Source organism: Haliaeetus leucocephalus, unplaced genomic scaffold (genome assembly GCF_000737465.1).
Source record: "Haliaeetus leucocephalus isolate CR32 unplaced genomic scaffold, Haliaeetus_leucocephalus-4.0 Scaffold373, whole genome shotgun sequence".
NCBI lineage: Eukaryota > Metazoa > Chordata > Aves > Accipitriformes > Accipitridae > Haliaeetus > Haliaeetus leucocephalus.
Window position 1 is genome coordinate 2,975,878 of NW_010972809.1, and position 19,073 is coordinate 2,994,950.

The following is a 19,073-nucleotide window of genomic DNA, read 5'->3' on the forward strand; positions in this document are numbered from 1 at the left end:
TTCTCTTTTGCTGTTGCTTATTAATTAAATTCTGATGTCGCTCTTTAGATTGCTCTGGGTAGGCTTTGAGAATCATGCCTTGGTGCTGGGGAGGGCAAGAGGAAGAGGAGGGATGATTGCTCAGCTTTACTCTCGCTAGCTGACTGGCAAAATATGTGCAAGAATGAACTGGCATAGTTGCCCCCTGGGTTTCTTGCGGAGTGTGTCCAGGCAAAGACAAAAATGTGCAGAATAGTGTGTTATAAATTAAAAAATCAAGTGAGTGCCTACAGCTGTATGTTCTGTGAACGTGTGTGTATGTACGCATCTGGTGAACCTGCAGTTTTCCCTGTTCTCATGCCATTTTGGAGGGGTTTTATCATGTTGCTGTCATACATCATTTTCACAATAAATATCTGTTATACATGGAGAAACTGGAGAGCAACAACTCTCAACGAAGTCTTTCTGTAAGGAAACCCACGATGTTCTTAAACTGAGATGAAGACAGGCCAGATTTATGAGGAAGGGCAATACATTTTGTTAGACCAACTGATATAGCTGGAAAAAACAAACCAGCTCTTGAGTGCACATTCTTCTCCACATCTCCAATGGTCTTGGACATTCATAGCTACAATAACACTACTTAGCATTGTTTATATAAGTTAGCAGCTTTGGGTAACAAACAGGGTCCCCTGTAGAGGTAGGCTGTGGCATCATATACACGTCCCTGTCTAGTCTCAGAGACAATGAGGGATATTCAGGACAGGAATCTTTATTACAATAAAGAAGGTGAATGATCGCCTAGCTTCCACTCTTAACAGTGCAGCTTCGCTCATATGATCTTCATTAGTTTTTCAGTCATGAGAAGTCTTGAGTTTTATTTTTCTAAGATCAGATCTGAGGGGTTCTCTTAGCTCTTTGCCTGGTGTAAACCACCAGTGCATGTCATCCGCTCACACTTACACGTTTAGTGTTGCCTAATCAACATAATTGTCATTCTTTTAGCTTGAATGAAATTACAGTGTACTTACAGGCTTGTCTTTCCTTCAGTTTGCTCATAAAGGGAATTTGCAGTATCTTGAGCTTGAGCAGGCTGTTTCAGTATTTTAAACTAGTGTTTTCTCAGCCTTTTGGACATGTTTAGCTACATAGACTTAAAGTGAAAGCGGCTTTAACCAGCTCAACCCATAGGTGTGAACAATTTCTCAGTACTTGAAGCTATTCCAGAACTGAAATCTTATTATAAAAGACAATGATAAAAATAGTTCTAACATAAAAAGTAAGCAAGAAAACTCAAAGCTTTTGGATTTCTTTCAGCGTCTTTCATCCATAACAATGCTTAAATAGAACAAAAATGCGTGAGTCCAGCCTTTTTTCTTTCTTTCTTTCTGTTTTGCAAGTCAACTTTAATAAATATATAGGAAAAGCTGGAGGGGAGGAGGCGACCCAAACTGAACGCCAGCTTTTCTCCGAGGTCTCATATTGCAGAGCACTTAGATCAGTAAAGTGAGGACTAGCACTGTGTCCTGTGTTATTGGACATTGCTAGTCTAATTTATCTGGAAATGTACTTCCCAAACAGTCCCAGCTGTCCCAGGAATGCAGTTTAACCATTTTTGTTCATAGTTCTTGATTAGAAAGAATTAAAAAATGTCATTATGACTGAAGATTTATGCACTGAGATTACGATTGAATACCAGGAGTTAGGTGAAGTTTGTATCTGTTCTTGCACTTGGGTTAGACCCTCTCTCCTTTCTACGCAGAAGGACACAATACTATATTTTATTCTGTGCTTAAAAAAAAATAAAATTGCTATTGTAATAACAACCTTTGTGTTGCAGATGATAAATTTTTTGCCAGTTGCTGTTGAAAGAAGCTGACAAAAAAGCTCAGGGATGTGGAACTCCAGGGAAGATGAGGCTTAGCGAATAGATGCTATATCTGGTCTCCTATTTTAGTGTCTCAGAAGGATAACATTTCTGACTACTTCTCTAATTATAATAGATTTTAGTCTGTGTTTGAATCTAATATTGAGGCTTCCTAACAGTAAGTTTCTTTTACTGCCATCATTTGTCAATGCATTAATGCACTGATGGTGCCAGACTTCGGATCCTGATTAGAACTGATGCACAGTACAGACTTGCAGAGCTAATAACTTCTGAATCCATACCGCAGACTTGGGTACCTAAATGGAAGAAAAAAGACAATTTACTTTTCAGGCAGCACTGTGCTGGAGTAACTATTTTGGAGTCTTGTAGTTAGTTGCTGTTGAGACTTAAAGCTGCCCTCCAAGCAGAAGAATTAATGTGCCTCTCAGCACCTCTTACCTACTATGGTTGATTGCTTAGAGTGTGCCAAAAAGTTCTAGGCTTGCATAAAAATGGGAAGGTTTTTGTTTCTGTACGTTGCTACAGCTCCCAGGCCTTGAAATATGTCAGCAGTTTTAATTTGATCATTAGTCTATATAAATGTGAAAGTTGGGGCATGCTAAAGGCTTTCCCCCTAGGATAACCATATGTGTCCATACCCTCATGTCTAGGTTGGATAGATTAATATGTGTGTTATTTCAGGGGGGAAGAGTCGTCAGTATCATGCCCTAGGTGCTGCTGCAGTGTTTCTCCTAGCTGTCCCAGGGCTACTACTGATGCACAGCACAGGGTGCTGGTGGGGAGTTTCTCTCTGCTTCTCCCCAAGGCAGCCACAGTCACAGAGGGGCTGTTAAAGAGACTAAGAGCAAAGGTCTTTACAGGTGGGGTCTTTACAGAGCCGCTCGCTTACTCCCCGCCGGTGGGATGGGGGAGAGAATTGGAAAGGTAAAAGTGCAAAAACTCATGGACTGAGATAAAGACAGTTTAATGGGTAATGCAAAAGCTGCACACGTGGAAGCAAAGCAAAAGAATTAATTCGCTACTTCCCATTGGCAGGCAGGTGTTCAGCCATCTCCACGAAATCAGGGCTTTGTCACGCGTAAGGGTTAGTCTGGAAGACAAATGCTGTAACTCCGAAAGCACCCCTCCTTCCTCCTTCTTCCCCCAGCTTTTACTGCTGAGCACAACGTCCTATGGTCTGGGATATCCCTTTGGCCAGTTTGGGTCAGCTGTCCTGGCCGTGTCCCCTCCCAACTTCTTGTGCAGTCCTGGCCTGCTCGCTGGTGGGACAGCATGAGAAACAGGGGTTAAAAAAAAAAAAAAAAGCCTTGATGCTGTACAAGCACTGCTCAGCTATAGCTAAAATGTCCCTGTGTTATCAACATTGTTTGGTCACAAATCTAAAACATAGCACCATACAAACTGCTATGAAGAAAATTAACTCCATCCCAACCAAAACCAGTACACTTAAAAAAGGATGGTTCATTACAGAAACAGCCTGTCCCGGTTTTTGTGCTGTATTTAGGTATCCATTCATTAAAAAGTAATTTTTGTAGTTAAGAGTATTTTGTACAAACCTGCTGGGAGCAGAAAATACACAACCCAAAAATAAGCTTTAGTTAGTTGTTGGCAATGGCAATGCCACCAGCTCAAAACGAAACAAAACACAGAATTACTGTTCTGAAGAGCTTGAAGACAGAACTGTTTCCTAAGGAAGCCACTACCTTGTGTTGTTGGTCTGTAGCCCAGATATCTGTGTCCCTTGTTTTATTTAGCTACAGGGAAATAATTGGAAGTGATGAGTTCCCATTCTCCACTTCTATTGACTTTCTATTTTTTCCCTTTCTTCACCAAAAAAAATCTTTTTGTGAATAAGTAGAAGGCTCTTGGGGCACCTGTCCCTCCAGGAGATAGACAGAAAACTCATTTTGAAGCAGAAACTAATATCGGGCATAAGGGAAGGCGTTCATTAGTTGTCAGCATTTGTACATTTAAAAATACTTATTAGATTGCTACAGTCATGTTGTGTCCTGATGCAGTGCAGCGTGAATCCTCACTTCTCTCTCACTGAATTCCAGGTTGTATCTTACCCTCACACAAACAAGGCAGGTTGGGGGGAGCATCGTGGGAAGTAAGCAAGAGATGAGAAACAACATCCTCAATAGGAACACACGGAGGATCAGGAGACCTTTGCTCTTTTCTCTCCTTTGCCAGGGACCTGCTAGGCAAATTTAAGCATCTCAAGGTCTCTATTTTTCCCTTTGTTTAAAACCGAAGCAGAATACTGCAAAGCACTGTGAAGTTTAAATACTAATATTTTATTGTAATAATAACCTAAAAATGTTACCGGGGTGCAGATTGGTTTGTAAATGCTCTTTTTTTTCTTCTGTTTGGAAAAGCTGTAAGCTTCTAGTTTTGTGCGTTAAGACTTCAGTAAGGCACTTAAGCATGCATTTGAAATTAAGCATGTGCATTAGTCCTTTTCTGAATAGACAAAACTATTAATTAGGGCTTGTAGCAAGAATGTTTGATTGTCCAAAGTATGAATAGAATGTGCTTGGGGTGGGGCGAACACTGCTTTTCAAGCACATACGTATCCTGTTGGTAAAAGCTAATAAATAAAAAACCTCCAGTTAGTCGTGCACTAGTGTGACCTTCCATCTCTGAGTCCCCCTCTTCCCTTGCTATGCATAACACTAAAGTAGGTTATGATCAATATGGCTAGTGCAGTAAGTGAATGTAATGATGCTAATGAGCCTTTTTTTTTATAATGATCAGGTTCTCCAGCCCTGCCCAGCAACATGGTATATTTTGGAAGCTCTCAGGATGATGAGGATGAAGAAGAGGAGGAGGAAGAGACAGAGGACACAAAAACAGCCACAAACAATGCTTCATCATCATGCCAGTCAACCCCCAGGAAAGGAAAAACGCATAAACATGTACCAAATGGGCAAGGTAGGTCCTAAATAGTTCTGTTCTCCTGCACTGCCTAGCAAAGAAATTGTATGAGCTGAATGTGCTTAATCCTTGTCCATCCTTCTGCATCCGAGTGAAAAAGGATACAGGCCATAACGGGAAAATGGAGTGAGATGTAGTGTTAGCATCTTCTGCTTTAACCTGTTATTCCTGACAATCTGAACTCCATCTGAGGCAGGAGTTATACGGACACACGTACGTATGTATAGACACATGCAGTCAGTCTCTCTGGCTTTTTTGAGACTGATGTTTAATCTAGAATGATTTTATTTTATCAAAGTTAAATATAAGCATTCATAAGTGTTATCAAAATGTGTGACGGGGTAACACTTAATTTCTCACATGCAATATTGATACCACAATTGCAGTAGGTTAAGATACTGCATTCATGTTGGTGATTGAAAGATTTTATCTGAGAAGCTTTTTCAAGTCATTTATTTCTTTGCAAATTAACGAAAGCTGCATTCATTACATAGTATTTCTGTCACGATGTTCTTGTGCCATTTCTTGATAAATGGATCCATGTATGTTGCAATATCACCTAGTGTAAAATGGAAGACCTAAAAGCCATGCTGAAAATTTTCTGAGCCCACTATAACTCTCCATTGCCAAAGTCCTGTGTGATGTGGTTCTCTCTCCAGCAAGAGCTCTTGTATCGTAACAACTCTGTGCCCTCTCTGCCTGACATAATTTCAAAATGGAGCCTGTGCTCTCTGTTCCCTTCCTCAGTATTAGATTACCGTGAAAATCTTTCCTTCTGGTGACTGCCCATTCAGCTCTCCTCCTCTTAGAAAGAGGACTGAGAGGAAGGTCTCTCTAGAGCCCACTTTTTGAGAGATGGTGCCTGCTTTTTTTGTTCTTTCATGCCACACTGAAGAGATTAGTAGATCCCAGTTACTTCACTGTGCTGGTCCTCATCTCTGCTTTTCAAAAAGGAGTTTTCTGTAAAGGACACCCTTTCTGACGTATACCAAAATTATTTTTCATGACTACGTCTGAATCTGTTTTTTATTGCACACTGAAGCTCGAAAACTCTCTTTTTGTGAACGATTTGTGGAGAAGTACAAGGGGACATTATGCCTAATAGCATTTCAGCTGTCAGCTGTGAGCAGGAGCTTTAATGCTGTAAAAGCCATGGATCAAAACTTGGCACTTTGGATTGGTTTCTAAATAAACCCCCCAAAATAACAGGCACAAAACTTTACATACAGAAAATGTGATTGCATGTAACCGAACTGTTGCCTTAGTTTTAAATGTGAAATATCATTACAAAAGGAGCCGATCATGTTCCTTGAGAATGTCCCAGATGGCAGCCACTTTGAAATTAGCTCAAAACCAGAGACACCTGAAATCTTAATTGGGGGTAAGTAAAGGCAAACTTAATGAGCCATCTAATGGCTTCATAATCTTTATCAATATAGATCAGAGTGAGCATAAATGAAGCTGCTGCTTTAATAGATCTGCAAAAGACCTTTATAAAATACATAGGAGACAATGTGAGATGTTTTGACAAAAGTGATGAAACAGGAATTCCCAGAGAAGGCAGCTGCTGCTTCTTCGTCATTGTAATTTCTTTTTTTTTTTCTCTCTCTCTCTTTTTTTTTTTTTTTTTAATTAAAATTTCCTTACCCAGGGGTATTCCCATTTTTCAGTGTCTGTTATTTTGGTTGACAGCCAATAGTATTTTTGTTTTCTGTGAATAAAGTAGGTTCTGGTTCATGTGTGTCTGTTTTAAATGAGACCACACACAAAGGCAGTCCAGGGACGGGTGCAGCAAATGAACTAAATCTAGCGTGAGAGTCTATTTTTAATGAATTAAAGTCTTTTGTTTTTAATATGCAATGTGTAGTCAAGCACTTTGGACCTGAAAATGCTAAGTATTTGCTATGACATACAACAAGAAAGGTTCAGAGCTTGATTAATGTCATTAGACAGTGTCAAATGATTGCTTTCTACTAAATGGGGGCCAGAACAACTTTCCTGGGCAAAGTCATTTGTCAATATCCTCTTTTGGTGCCAATATGGGGTGTTATTAGGGTTGCACACCAAACTATTTGTTATAACCTAGCCTGTTGAGCCACCTTTTGGACAGCTAACTCAATCAAAAATGCCTAACTATGAATAAGACGCACATGTAACACGTGGCATAGCTTGCTGCACGAATTGAATTAGCTCAACTGACTTGTTGCCTTCCAACCTTACTGCTTACATAGATGTATTTAAAGCATCAGATTGTTACCTGTGCCTTTTCATCCTCCTTTCTTAGTACTTCTGATGTGCTGCACACATATGCAACTGTTAAAGAGCAAAGTAAAATGGTTGACAGGGGAAGCGTTTGTGCCCCACATTCATGGGAGTGTGGAAAAGGGATATGTAGCAATGTGCAAGTCTTTTCTTTGTGCAATATCTTAGTGCAAGCAGTGATAGTCTTGCGGTTAAACTGTTTTCTAAGATATTGCTGTGGTTGCTGCAAGGGAAAATGGTAGGGCTGTGCTCTTAAAAATTGATTTCATGTCATTGCCAAAATTCAGCTGATTGGACTGGGTCTGACATATGTTAAGAGGAGTTAGCAGTAGATAAAGGCTTGGATGTCACTGGTGGTACTTTGTGCCTTGGTTAGAAACTAGTATTAGTTCTGGGTAGGTATCTCATGTCATGTGGGATGTTATGCATGTAACTCTTCCCATTACTGTCTTCTTCAGCGTGCTTAAACTTAAAACGAACAATTCTCACTAAGAGAAGATTCTGTCTAAAGACTTTCAGTTTTTGTTTGCAAGAGAACGGTTCTCTTGTAATGTAGAGTAAAACGTGTGAGTGGTTCTTACTTGCTTATGAATTATGGTATGATCTCACAGTACATGTCATAGATTAATTCAGGTCAGAGAAGACCCCCTGTTCTGCAAAATACCATTGTTAACATTTCTGACAAATTCAGCAATAAAATTGGCAGAGGTTTGTGCTTTTAATTATATATGCTTTGAGGAAGGGGAGATTTTTAGAAGCTTTCTAAAACTTGATGTGGAATTTTGGTCCTAATCAGAATGATTTTAATTGAGTTAGGATTTATAGCGGGGTTAAAACAGTGAAAGGCCAGAAACTCGTCAACTGAATCACTTGGTCTCCATATAGCTACTGACTTCAAAGGATATTTTCCCAGCTGAGAAGCCATATGAACGTTTAGTTGGAATAGAGAAATCCCTCTTGCTGTTTCAGTCAGTGATTTCATCTTTTTAAAGCATGTAGTTTCCTTTTAACTTCAGACCTTCCAAGTAAGTTTGTGGTGAATTTCAAAATTAACACGTGGAAAATTAGGGGTGCTATGGTGCTGCATATCGCAGCAGATAGAGCAGAGGTTCAGATGACTGTGTTGTAATTGCAGCCCCGTTACTGACCCTTTTGAGTGTGGGTGTAGGAGCCCCGTAATTCTCGGTGTTTAGATCCAGAACACCCAGCCATGGGACGCCTGTGTGCTGCTCAGATGGATATGCTTATTTTCCAGCTTGCATTTTGTACGCATCTCAAATGACCATCAGTCTATATGAGACTATTACACGGCTTTGAATGCAAGGAATTTGGTGGAAGAAGCAGGCAGGAGCATTGGCTTAAACAATGTGGTTTTTCTTCAGTGTAGCTGCCAGGTGTGGGGAGAAGCTTCTCAACCACAGCCTGGATGACAGGGCATCTTGCCAACATGGAGGAGGAGATGGAGAGACATTGATCTATTAGAAAATTGACCTTATGCAAAGGGAGGAGGGCGTCAGTCATCAGCTGCTGCGGGCTGACGTGCAGGGAAAGCAGGTTCTCCGCAAGTGAGCTGTACTCCGCTTCCCTGGGGGACAGGGAGGTACCGAGTCTAAATTACATCTCCCTGCTGCTCGGAGGAAATTCCAAGTTGTAGGTAAAAGGGTAGGCTTAGGTCTCTGTCTCTTTAAAACTAATTCTTTGAATTCCTCACAACTAAATAAATCCTACTTTGATTTCATTCCGTGGCACAATGGAAGGTTTTCTCTGCAGGCTCCTGAAGGAAAATGTTTGCAGGTGCCAAGTGTTTTGTTAGGCAGGCTGGGATCGGGAGCTGGAAGATGCAGTTCGGGAGTTGTTGGGTTATCGGTCCCATCGCAAGAGCAAAAGGGGATAGGCGTTACTCTACTTGAAAGGGCTTGTGGACTGGAAAAGGGCCTCAGGAGGAGCAGCGTACACTGATACGGTCGCCTAGACAACTTTAAAATTGCACGCAAGAGGCTACAGTTCCTCTAATAATTTCCTCAAGAAGGATGATTGCAGGATTAGGTATTTCTCATGCCAGCACAGCGGTTCAAAGGTGGAGAGAAGTATACATCTGGGCCAGCATACCTGGGAATGCTGTGTTTGTCTTCAGACACCTGAGATGAGACGGACAGCTAAGTTCTAATTTACATTTAGGAAAACGGAGTTAGCCATCGTTATTTGTAACCAGATTTCTTCATGAAGGAGAGACTTGTTTCCTTAGCTGGAGCAAACCAGCTCCGGTGTGTCAGAAAACATGCTGGTCCATGCTGTGTTTTGTTAACATGGTCGGATAAAAACTGCTCTGCATGCCTTTGGCCTGAAATGAGCAGGGGAGAAAATTGTATAGATGCCTTTTTTTCTTGGGGCTCAAATTTCAAAACAGATCTGGCAGTAGTGCGTAGTAAGCAGGCATCGCTAGAAATACTATACTCTGCTTTAGTGCCGTCTTCCTTGCTTACCAGAAATACAGAAGAATGTTTCGCTTCTCAATTTGCAATGGATAATTTAGCAGAGTAATTTCCTTACATGTGTAGTAACAAAGACGATGCAGGAAAAGATCGTAGATAGCTTTTTTTCCCTTATTTCAGGATACAGTTCAATGCAGTGTTTGTATATCTTGGGCTTAAATTGCGTATCTTTCACATACATTATTGTTTGAATGTATTGTGAGAAAATTCTAATTTGTGGCTGCAATTCTTTATTTAGTTTTGTTTTTAACTAAATTTGATATTTGTGGGTGGGTACATAAGACAGAGTCTTAGGCTCATGCATCTTTTTTTAGTGAAATTAATCCTGAAGAGGTAAACATTTAGAAGAAAAATACTTTTTGCATCCAGCTAAAATGCAGAATGAGAAAATTTCAGGCAGAGTGCTACAATAGTTAATGGGTAGGCAATTATTTTGATGATTTACAGCCTTTTGTTGAAATACCATGGAACCAGTAATTGTTGCAATAAACATTTTTGCACATTTAATTTTTCTGCAAAAATATGTAACATGAAAATTACCCGTTTTGCAGTAATTTGCATATTTAAATATGCAAATCAGGCACAACACATTTGGGGATTTGTGGATTTTCAGTAGCTAGATGTATGACCTGTGGAGGAGAATAGGGGAGCTGGAAGTTGCTCAAAAAAATTGAATTGTTATCCTGGTGAGAGACTCGTGATAACAGATAGGCACTTCTTGTATGGACTTGCTGCTTAGCGAGTGACCCTTTTGATGTTGTTTGTGTCGTAGTGGTTAGGTGAGAGTAATGAATTTGTGCTAAGACGAGACACTTGGTATTGAATTTTTGCAAACGGTGGCGTGGTGTCTCATACCAATAATGCTCCTCTCAGTGGCCCAATATATTCTTGCGCACGTAGAGGTTTGAGCTGTGTTATTGGTAGTGTCAAAAAGAAATTCGGTGTTATGTACCACGGTTCTCCTGTTTGACTTCTGTTAGCATGCAGCTATGGAAATTTTGTTGCAGGGTTGTCCACTGACAAACTGCATAGTGTTGGATTAGGGCTGGAGAAGTGTGGAAACAGTGGTACCGCGTGTTTTCATATGGTGTTGTGGTGTCCTTTTCTCCTGAAGTACGCCTTTGCTACTGACCCTGAGTAGGTAGATCGTGTTGGGGGGCTCCAGAAGAGCTTCTATCTCTGGAAATGGTTTAGAGAAGTCTGAACATACCCAACACTTAAGGAAAACAATCGGCAGTATTAAAATACTCTGTTTTATGGAAGTAGATCATTGTTTTAGTTCCTCTGGGAGGGGAAAAGAATTATTGCCTGGGTCCTTTAAGGCAGTTTGAGAGCCACATAAATGTTTTCACAGTGACTTAAAACTGAATTAAAGCCAGAGCAAGAATGTTTTTGTACAGTAACGGATACTTAATGCCAGAAAGTTGATTAATATTACATCTCTTCCCAAAGATGATCTATGTAACAACATGAGGTTTGCATTGGAATAGCTGGCTCGGGTTCACAACATTGGCAAGGCTTCCTTTTCTCCTTCTAAAAACAAAACTTCTCCCTTTCACTCGTATCTTCCCTCTTTGTTTTGGATAGTTTTATGAATGTGCAATCACTTGCTTTATGCAGCACAAGCTCTGCAACATGCAGCATATATGTACATGTATGGTCCATGCCTTCATCTTCCAGACACTGGCATAAAGCAAAAGGGTTCACACATCAGTACTCTGCTGTCCCTGCAACAGACTCCCCTGTTATCTCCAGTATAAAGCATATCTGGTGCAGGAGTAATCTCTGGGAGGGCTTGGGAGAGAAAGCTTTGCCCGTGGAGTCAGCAGTTGGCTGAACCCAGTCTAGTAATTCTGTTGCTTACACAGTGAAAGCCTGATGATTGTACATATTATAAATTGGCTTCTGAATGGCTGGCTGGATGTATCCTATAAAATATTTGCGTGCAAATTAATTTGTAGGAATACTTCAGGAAATTGCTGAAAACACAATAAATGTTTATCGCTCACTACAGTGTCAATTCCTGTAGTAAATGCTTAGTTAATCTGTAGCAATTGACCACATCTGTGGCTGTACTTGATCAAAAAGGTTTTTAGCCATTGTTATAGCTGCACCTAGTACACGCATCATTTGCACGGTTTGCATTGGTTTGCATAGGGATTCTTTATCACAGTTTCAAATGAGATACCCCAGAGTCCCTGTGTGGGATCCTGGGTGAATATTGGTGCCCGGGGTCCAGTGTACCCAGTGCAGAGAGCACTGTGGTGAATCGGTGGGGATCATGCCTGCCATAAGGTTTTACTCTGCTGCCATAAAGTATACCAGTGGTTTAAAAACCCCCAGTGCTTGCAAGTTTTGAATGTAGTGGTTCAGTTTCTTAGCATTTGATCATCACTGCTAACCAAAAGACCCACAAGTATTTCACTCTGGGACTCCTATTGTTTCAGCTTAATAATAATTGCTTTGAAGGACACGGCATTTTGAGAATGAGCATTCAGATAGATATGGATAAAAGGATATCCCTTTATTCTATTTGAAGTGTCTGAACACTAATAATTTACTTGCACTTTCAATTATTTGTTAGTAGTGCTCTTACCTTTAACTAAAAGCTGTTCTGGAAATATAGAGCTGGTTCAGGTAGCATAAAATAATCATAATTCAGACTACAAAAGATTTCTGCTTTAATAATGTGAGTTTCACCACTTGGGCTTTTTTTTCTGTCTTTCTGTTTCTTAATGAAATTATTGCTTCAAGGATGAAACCTTTATTGACTACTCTTTCATGAGTCAAAAAAATAACCGGGACAGAACATTGGCTACTGCGTGTGTCAGTTATTGCTAGGATGGGAGACTGTAGCTGGGACATACCTGTATCTGGGCTTAGTAAAGCATAAGGTACACCTTTTCTGCTTTTCCGAATGCCTCAGAAATATTGAAGATCTGGCAGACATGGAGGAGAATGCAATTTGCTGCATAAGACGACACAAAAGAATTAGTAATTATTTATTGTTAAATTAGATTTGGTCTCAGTAATATTTAATGAAGAGTTTGGGGGGGGGTTGTTGTTTTCTCTCCTTTGAGAAGTGGCGGTTTCTGTCTTACTATCAGTTACTCTTCAACAATGAGATTTTTGGGGGGCCTTTTTGGTCTTCCCTGGTGATTTCATCTTTTCACTGAACTGTCTTACTAGCTATTAGGGCCAGAGTTCAATCCTGTATTGTACTAAATAACTTATTTATTGTCTAAATAACTTCCACATATTTACTCAGATGGGAGCGAAATCATAGTCCAGGGGATTTTTTTTTTTTCCCCCTTAAATGCTTGGCTTGTGATACTTTTTTGTAATTAGTCAAGTTAACATTTTGATACTTGTTTACATGATATGTTTTTGAATTCTGCGGAACTTATTATTGCGGAAAGGTTTTTATACCTATCTAGCTGGATATAACAATATTCTAGGTGCTGGAAGAAGCAAACACTGATTTTTATAGAAACTGATACCATCTACTGTTTAACTAGAGACAGCTTGACTAGGACTGTTTTGCATCTACGTGTCTCCCTTTTTATTGTGTTTTCAGGCTTTTAAGATTTTTAAGCTTTTCCTGTGAGACTGAACATTTTCTCTCTCCCATTTCTCTCTTCCCCCTTTCAAGAATCTTACAAATTAAGACAAAAGATAATTACTCAGAGGGTAAAACTGGCAGGGTTCCCACGACACTTAAAATTAATGAGCTGTTGCATATAAAATATACCTTGTCTCATGTTCGCCTTTTTTTTTTTTTATTATTTATTTTTGAACCATAAAAGTGCACAATTTGGCTTTTTGGCTGTGTTTTCTGTTTTAGTAATTTTCAGTTTATAAAGTGGCAACTGAATACAGAAAACTAATCTCTCTGACTTAACGTTTCCGTATGAGCAGATCAGTACATACAATTTGTTCCCTCCAAAGGAAGAGATCACGCGCAGTGATGAAATACATATTAACGAAGCTGCCATCGGTTGTTTGTGCTGTGTCTTCTTAAAAGTAAATAGTTGCGCTTCCTGCGTCTGTAGCGCGTTCCATCTGATGGGAGAACTCCTTACAAAGGAGGATAAATGTATTGTCGTGAACTCCCCGAGAGGGGTTGGCAATTATTATCAGTTCCATCACTGGAAATGAGACATGGAGGTTACGCGATTTTCACTGAAATCACTGAGAAATCCTTGGCTGGCTGGGGCAGCGCCAGTTGCTCCTGAGCTCAGGAGTGATGGAGCCATGGGGGAATTTGCGATGACTTCGGTGCCGATGGCTTTTCTCTCATTCTTACTCAATTTATGCAAGAGGGAAGGAAGAGAGGAGGATGAGTAATTGCAATTTTTTATTTTTTACATAATCTGCTTCAACATTTATGACTGACTGAATATGATAAGTGATCTGAATAACAAATTTGTCAATAGCCTGCTGGAGTTTTGGCTTTTGGAGGTGCAGCAGGAAGGTAGATAGACGGTTGGAAAGGGTTGGAGGTAGGCGTCTGCTCAAAAGCAGCTTAGATGCCCCCCTTCTCTCCAGCAGGATTGTTGGTTGTTTATTATAACTACTATTACTGCTGCCGCTACTGCAATACCACAGGACATCTGTAGACAGCTAAGCTTCACCATTTAGATAAAAAGATACGTATTGTAGGTATATCGTGTTCAGTGACAAAAGAAGGCTTTCATTTCACAAGAAAACAATAACTTAATTCATTTAGTTAATGTTCCCAAACAGATGGGGTGTGTTGTGTGTAATAAATACGATTTTTAGATGCTTGTGCTATTAAGTATTTATGAATTTTCATATTTACATCCTTTCCTAAACCATGGCAAAAAGGCAGAGGTAAAAACCAAGAGTAGATGAGTAGAGAAGACAGGAGGGCCTTTCCATTGTGGGTGTTGGATTGCAAGCCTCATGGACCTCTGTCAAGTGCTTCACTGAAGAGGGGGCAGCACTGACATAAATCACCACATTTTTGATTAACAAACAAACAGAAATGTGACTTTTTTTTTTTAACCTCAGCTTTTCGTGTTCCTTGACAACAAAAGAGCAGTGACGACTATTAAATAAATTCAGCATAGGGACAGGAGCAAAACTTGCTGAGATACTTGTATACGTTTGCATGATATTTATTGTACAAAAAATATGGTTTCTGTTCTGTGCTTTCTTATCCCTTCACTTCAGCAGAATGCTAGGGTGCTCAGCACAGGTCCCAGCATTACTTTTTATGACATGTTCCAAAACGGTTTTAGTATTTTCCTTTCTTTGCTGAAGTACCTTTTCAGTTTGCAGCTTGTCTGCTACAGGCAAACTACTGTTAGTTTGGTTCAGAAGTTTGGATATTGATGAAAACAAAACATGCTTTTTCATGGAACATTTCCTTTCTTTTAAGTTAATGTAAAAATAAATCCTTTTTCTGTTTAGGTTATGTTTAGAATTCCCTTGCTGCAACAGCAAAAAGTTAATTAAAACTGTCATAAATAAAAATCAAACTGATAAGTCTAAATTTAGGTCAATCAAAACAGTAATATACCTTGTATGTTTTAATTTGGATATTGAAGATAATGTGTGTTAACAAGCAAAGGAAATACGTTAGTAAATCTGTTCATATAAAGACATATGCAAAATAGTGCTTCTATTTTGGTATTGATTTTACTTCAGTTATAACAAGACACTCACTAAATATCCAACACTGACAGCAGAGAAAGTTGGGTTGTTTTGAATGAAGAGTTTGGTCTTGTATGGGTTGGGTTTTGCCTTTTTTTTTTCCTTAATAGTCTGATTTTCTCTCTTCTCAGTTTTCAATGGGTCCAGCAAATCATCGAAGGAGAAAGAACCTGCTCAGAAACACAAAAGCAAAGAGGCCACACCAGGGAAGGAGAGGAACAGCGAACATAAGGCTGAGAGCCGAAAAGACCAGGCTGCTGCTAATCACCATCCTACTACAAACACTGGCTCCTCTACGAAAGGGCTCACTGCTAACAACCACCATACTCTTCATAGATCGGCTCAGGACTTAAGGAAACAGGTAATAAATTGTATTCTACTGTGGACACATGGGAAATGGAGACTTTTAAGGTACTAGCTCCATTTTCCATTGCCTGGCATAGAGCAAACATGGTAATCCTTAAAAGCATGCTCTGGAGACAGCAGAGAGTTAGTTTTCAGTGAAAGAGAAAGAAAGAAGGAAAAAAGAAAAGTGATACATACATGGGAAGTCAGTATGATAAAGCATGCTTTACAACCCTGTCTTTATATTATCCAGTGTATAAGTATGAGAGAATGAAGTTCCCATCGCTATTTATTAAACCCTTCTGACTGGCACTTTTGTTGTCGTCTCTGCTGTGTCAAGGCTGGCAGCACGTGTTAAAATGTACTCCTTTTGTGTACGGCTGGTCTGCTCAGGTTATCTTAGAGGCTTACTGGCATGATAGGGAAGCTGACATTACGATCGGGTGTCTTGTATTGCATGTGGGCAACACAAACCTCGGAGTCCGGGAAAAATGTTTTGCCTGATGCATAAAGAAGGTGTTCCAGGATATTGCCTGCTTCACAGTGGGCATACCAGCTAGGGAGAAATTCAGAGTTTCATGTTACCTGGTTGAAAACTAGCAAAAAAATTCAGCAAGAGGTTTGTCTCAGTCTGACTTATATTTGGGTGTGGAAGTTTAGCAGACCAATCTTTCAGTGCTTGTGACTGGCATTTGGGCAGGATGCATCTCCATCTATTTTTGATGATTGGATCAAAGGGCTCCTAAAATAGCAACTGTCAAATATGTTTTTATAGAAGACTTTCAAAATGCCCAGTCAGTGTCCTTATTCAGTCTGAGTCTGGGTTAGCAAGGTACCTGTGCTAGGGCAATGCAGTATGGAAAGAAAGCTTGCTGCACTTGTGCCTTACATTTTTTTGGTTCAGTGGTTAATTCTCAAAAGACCAATTAGAGACAGTCTTTATTTGCTGGCATCTATAGGTTTTTCTTCTAAGTAGGCTGGTCTGGGCTTCAGTGGAGCAGGAATTGCCATCTTGTAGGGCTGTCACGGCCTTAAATGGCACCTCTCAGTCATAGGCTTGGAAATGAAAAATGGCAAAAAGAAAAACAGGCAAGGTGCTCTTGCCAAGGAAATCTTTCATACCCTGTGCTTCAGTGGTGTTCAGCTTCTCCTGAAATGCCTCCACTGGATTTGTACTACCTTCTAAATCAAATTTGAGATCCTGAAGTCTCTATCTACAGTATATTTCTTTTCACCTCTGTAAGACTTTCATTCTCTATTCCCCCATGACAATTTTGCTTATCTAGTCATCAGCTTGACTGCCTACCTTTTGCATCCTTTCGGCTTTCTGTATTGTGACTACCAGCATCTTATCGTCCTTGCTGTGATGTGCTCTGCCATGAGCTCTTCGTGTTGAACAAGTTTCCCAAAATGTAAGGATGTACTTCATACTTAATTATTTTAGCTCACTGGAACACTTGCGTGAAATGCTTTAAAGTTGTATCATCAAAGTGTGAATGGTTAAAATTCCTGTGAAAGTCAGGTGCCATCACTTGTGAAGGTAGTTCTGAGAAGGGAAAAGACAGATGTAGAAGAATTTTGTCCACGATCCAAGTGGGTTTTGCTTCATAGAGTATTAGAAGTTTTCAACTGTGCTACACAGAGTGGAGAGAAATTCTAAAGCAATGCAGTACAGCCAACAGTCGTGCCACACAGACACCTCACAGAGTGTGGTCCTCAAGCTTCAGAAAATAAGAGGGCTGTAAGCTGAGATGTGATTTTTTTTTTTTTTTTCTTAGAAAAAACGTTAGGCAATTTTCTTCTGCAACCAAAGTAACATAAGTACTTACCAATTTTAATGAAAATGTGGCTGTAACTAATTAAAGGTGGATTATGCATTTTGTCTGACAGAAAGACTTAGCTTTGTGCAAAACCTTAGACTTACCAGTTATGTGACATTGCTAAATCTTCTGCCCTTGTCCTGAGTCTTTGTTGACTTTATCAGTATTTTCAAAAGGAGAGTTGTTTTTCCAGGGTGCCAGTCACATGTTCCTCCTCCTTCCAGTATGTTTTTGTTCTTCGTTCACGTGCATTTACATGTGTGTGTTTTTGTTTTGTTCAGTCTTAGAGAAAATCAAGGCAGAATACTAGAAATTCCCCAAGATTCTTTCCCTCCCCCTCTTTCTTTCCTTCTTTCTTTCCTTTTCTGGTGTGCCCTTGCACTTGTCACATGTTCCCTCTCTCTCTTTTCTTCCTCCCTTGCTATCTTCCCAAATCCCCTAATTCAAAGGGTTTGTGGGCAAAGGAAATATAGTTCAATGGGGCCCTCTCTTGGCCTAATATGGTAATTTAGCTCTGCAAAACTCATATCAACACAGAAGTATTTTTATGAATGAATTTGAGATCACTTGCATAACTTGAATTTGTTTGGGACCAAAGCTGTTATTGGTATTGCTAATGTTGCTGTTATTACTGTGGTTGTTATCTAACAAGTCATTTGTTGGCTTTAGTGTGTGTGAGTGTGTGTGTATGTGTCTGGAGGCTGGATCCTAGGTGCTATGCAGAGGTGTGTATGTAGATCAGTTTAAATCCAACAAACAAATTGCTGCAAGACTATGTGCTGGTCCCATTTGCTTTTTAAAAGGCAACAAAATTTAAAAGCTGTTGTACTGTCTTTTACTGCAAGGCAAGTGTTCAGTAAAGTGGAGAGAAGAGTTGTCTGAGGACAAATACATGTCAGTAAAACCAGGAAGATAGCTGAAAAGCAAAGATAAGATTATTCATATCCCTAGTTTCACCTTTAGCTCAAGACTGAGTCATATAAGGCTAATGTCAATCACTTTGTTACTACAAGGTGACCTGCTTAGTGGATGAGGGAAAGGCCGTGGATGTTGTCTACCTAGACTTTAGTAAAGCCTTTGAAACTGTTTCCCACAGCATTCTCCTGGAGAAACTGGCTGCTCATGGTTTGGACAGGTGTACTCTTCGCTGGGTAATAAAACTGGCTGGATGGCCAGGCCCAAAGAGTGGCAGTGAATGGAGTTAAATCCAGCTGGTGACTGGTCACAAGTGGTGTTCCCCAGGGCTCAGTGTTGGGGACAGTTCTGTTTAATATCTTTATCAATGATCTGGATGAGGGGATCGAGTGCACCTTCAGTAAGACACCAAGTTGGGTGGGAGTGTTGATCTGCTTGAGGGTAGGAAGGATCTACAGAGGGATCTGCACAGGCTGGATCGATGGGCCAAGGCCAATTGCATGAGGTTCAACAAGGCTAAGGGCCAGGTCCTGCACTTGGGTCACAACAACCCCATGTAATGCTACAGGCTTGGGGAAGCGTGGCTGGAAAGCTGCCCAGTGGAAAAGGACCTGGGGGTGCTGGTCAGCAGCCGGCTGAATATGAGCCAGCAGTGTGCCCAGGTGGCCAAGAAGACCAACGGCATCCTGGCCTGTATCAGAAATAGTGTGGCCAGCAGGAGCAGGGAAGTGATCATCCCCTTTTAATCAGCACTGG

General features: G+C 40.3%; 1 protein-coding gene across 3 annotated transcripts in view; it reads left to right on the plus strand.

Annotated features, from left to right (window-relative positions):
* Positions 1–19,073, plus strand: part of JARID2 (jumonji, AT rich interactive domain 2) — a 222,511-nt gene that overhangs the window by 166,740 nt on the left and 36,698 nt on the right. For all 3 annotated transcript variants that reach the window (XM_010573172.1, XM_010573173.1, XM_010573171.1), the window contains 2 exons: positions 4,625–4,801; positions 15,369–15,598. In XM_010573172.1, the coding sequence (XP_010571474.1) occupies positions 4,625–4,801; positions 15,369–15,598 (407 nt within the window). The remainder of the gene's footprint in view (positions 1–4,624; positions 4,802–15,368; positions 15,599–19,073) is intronic.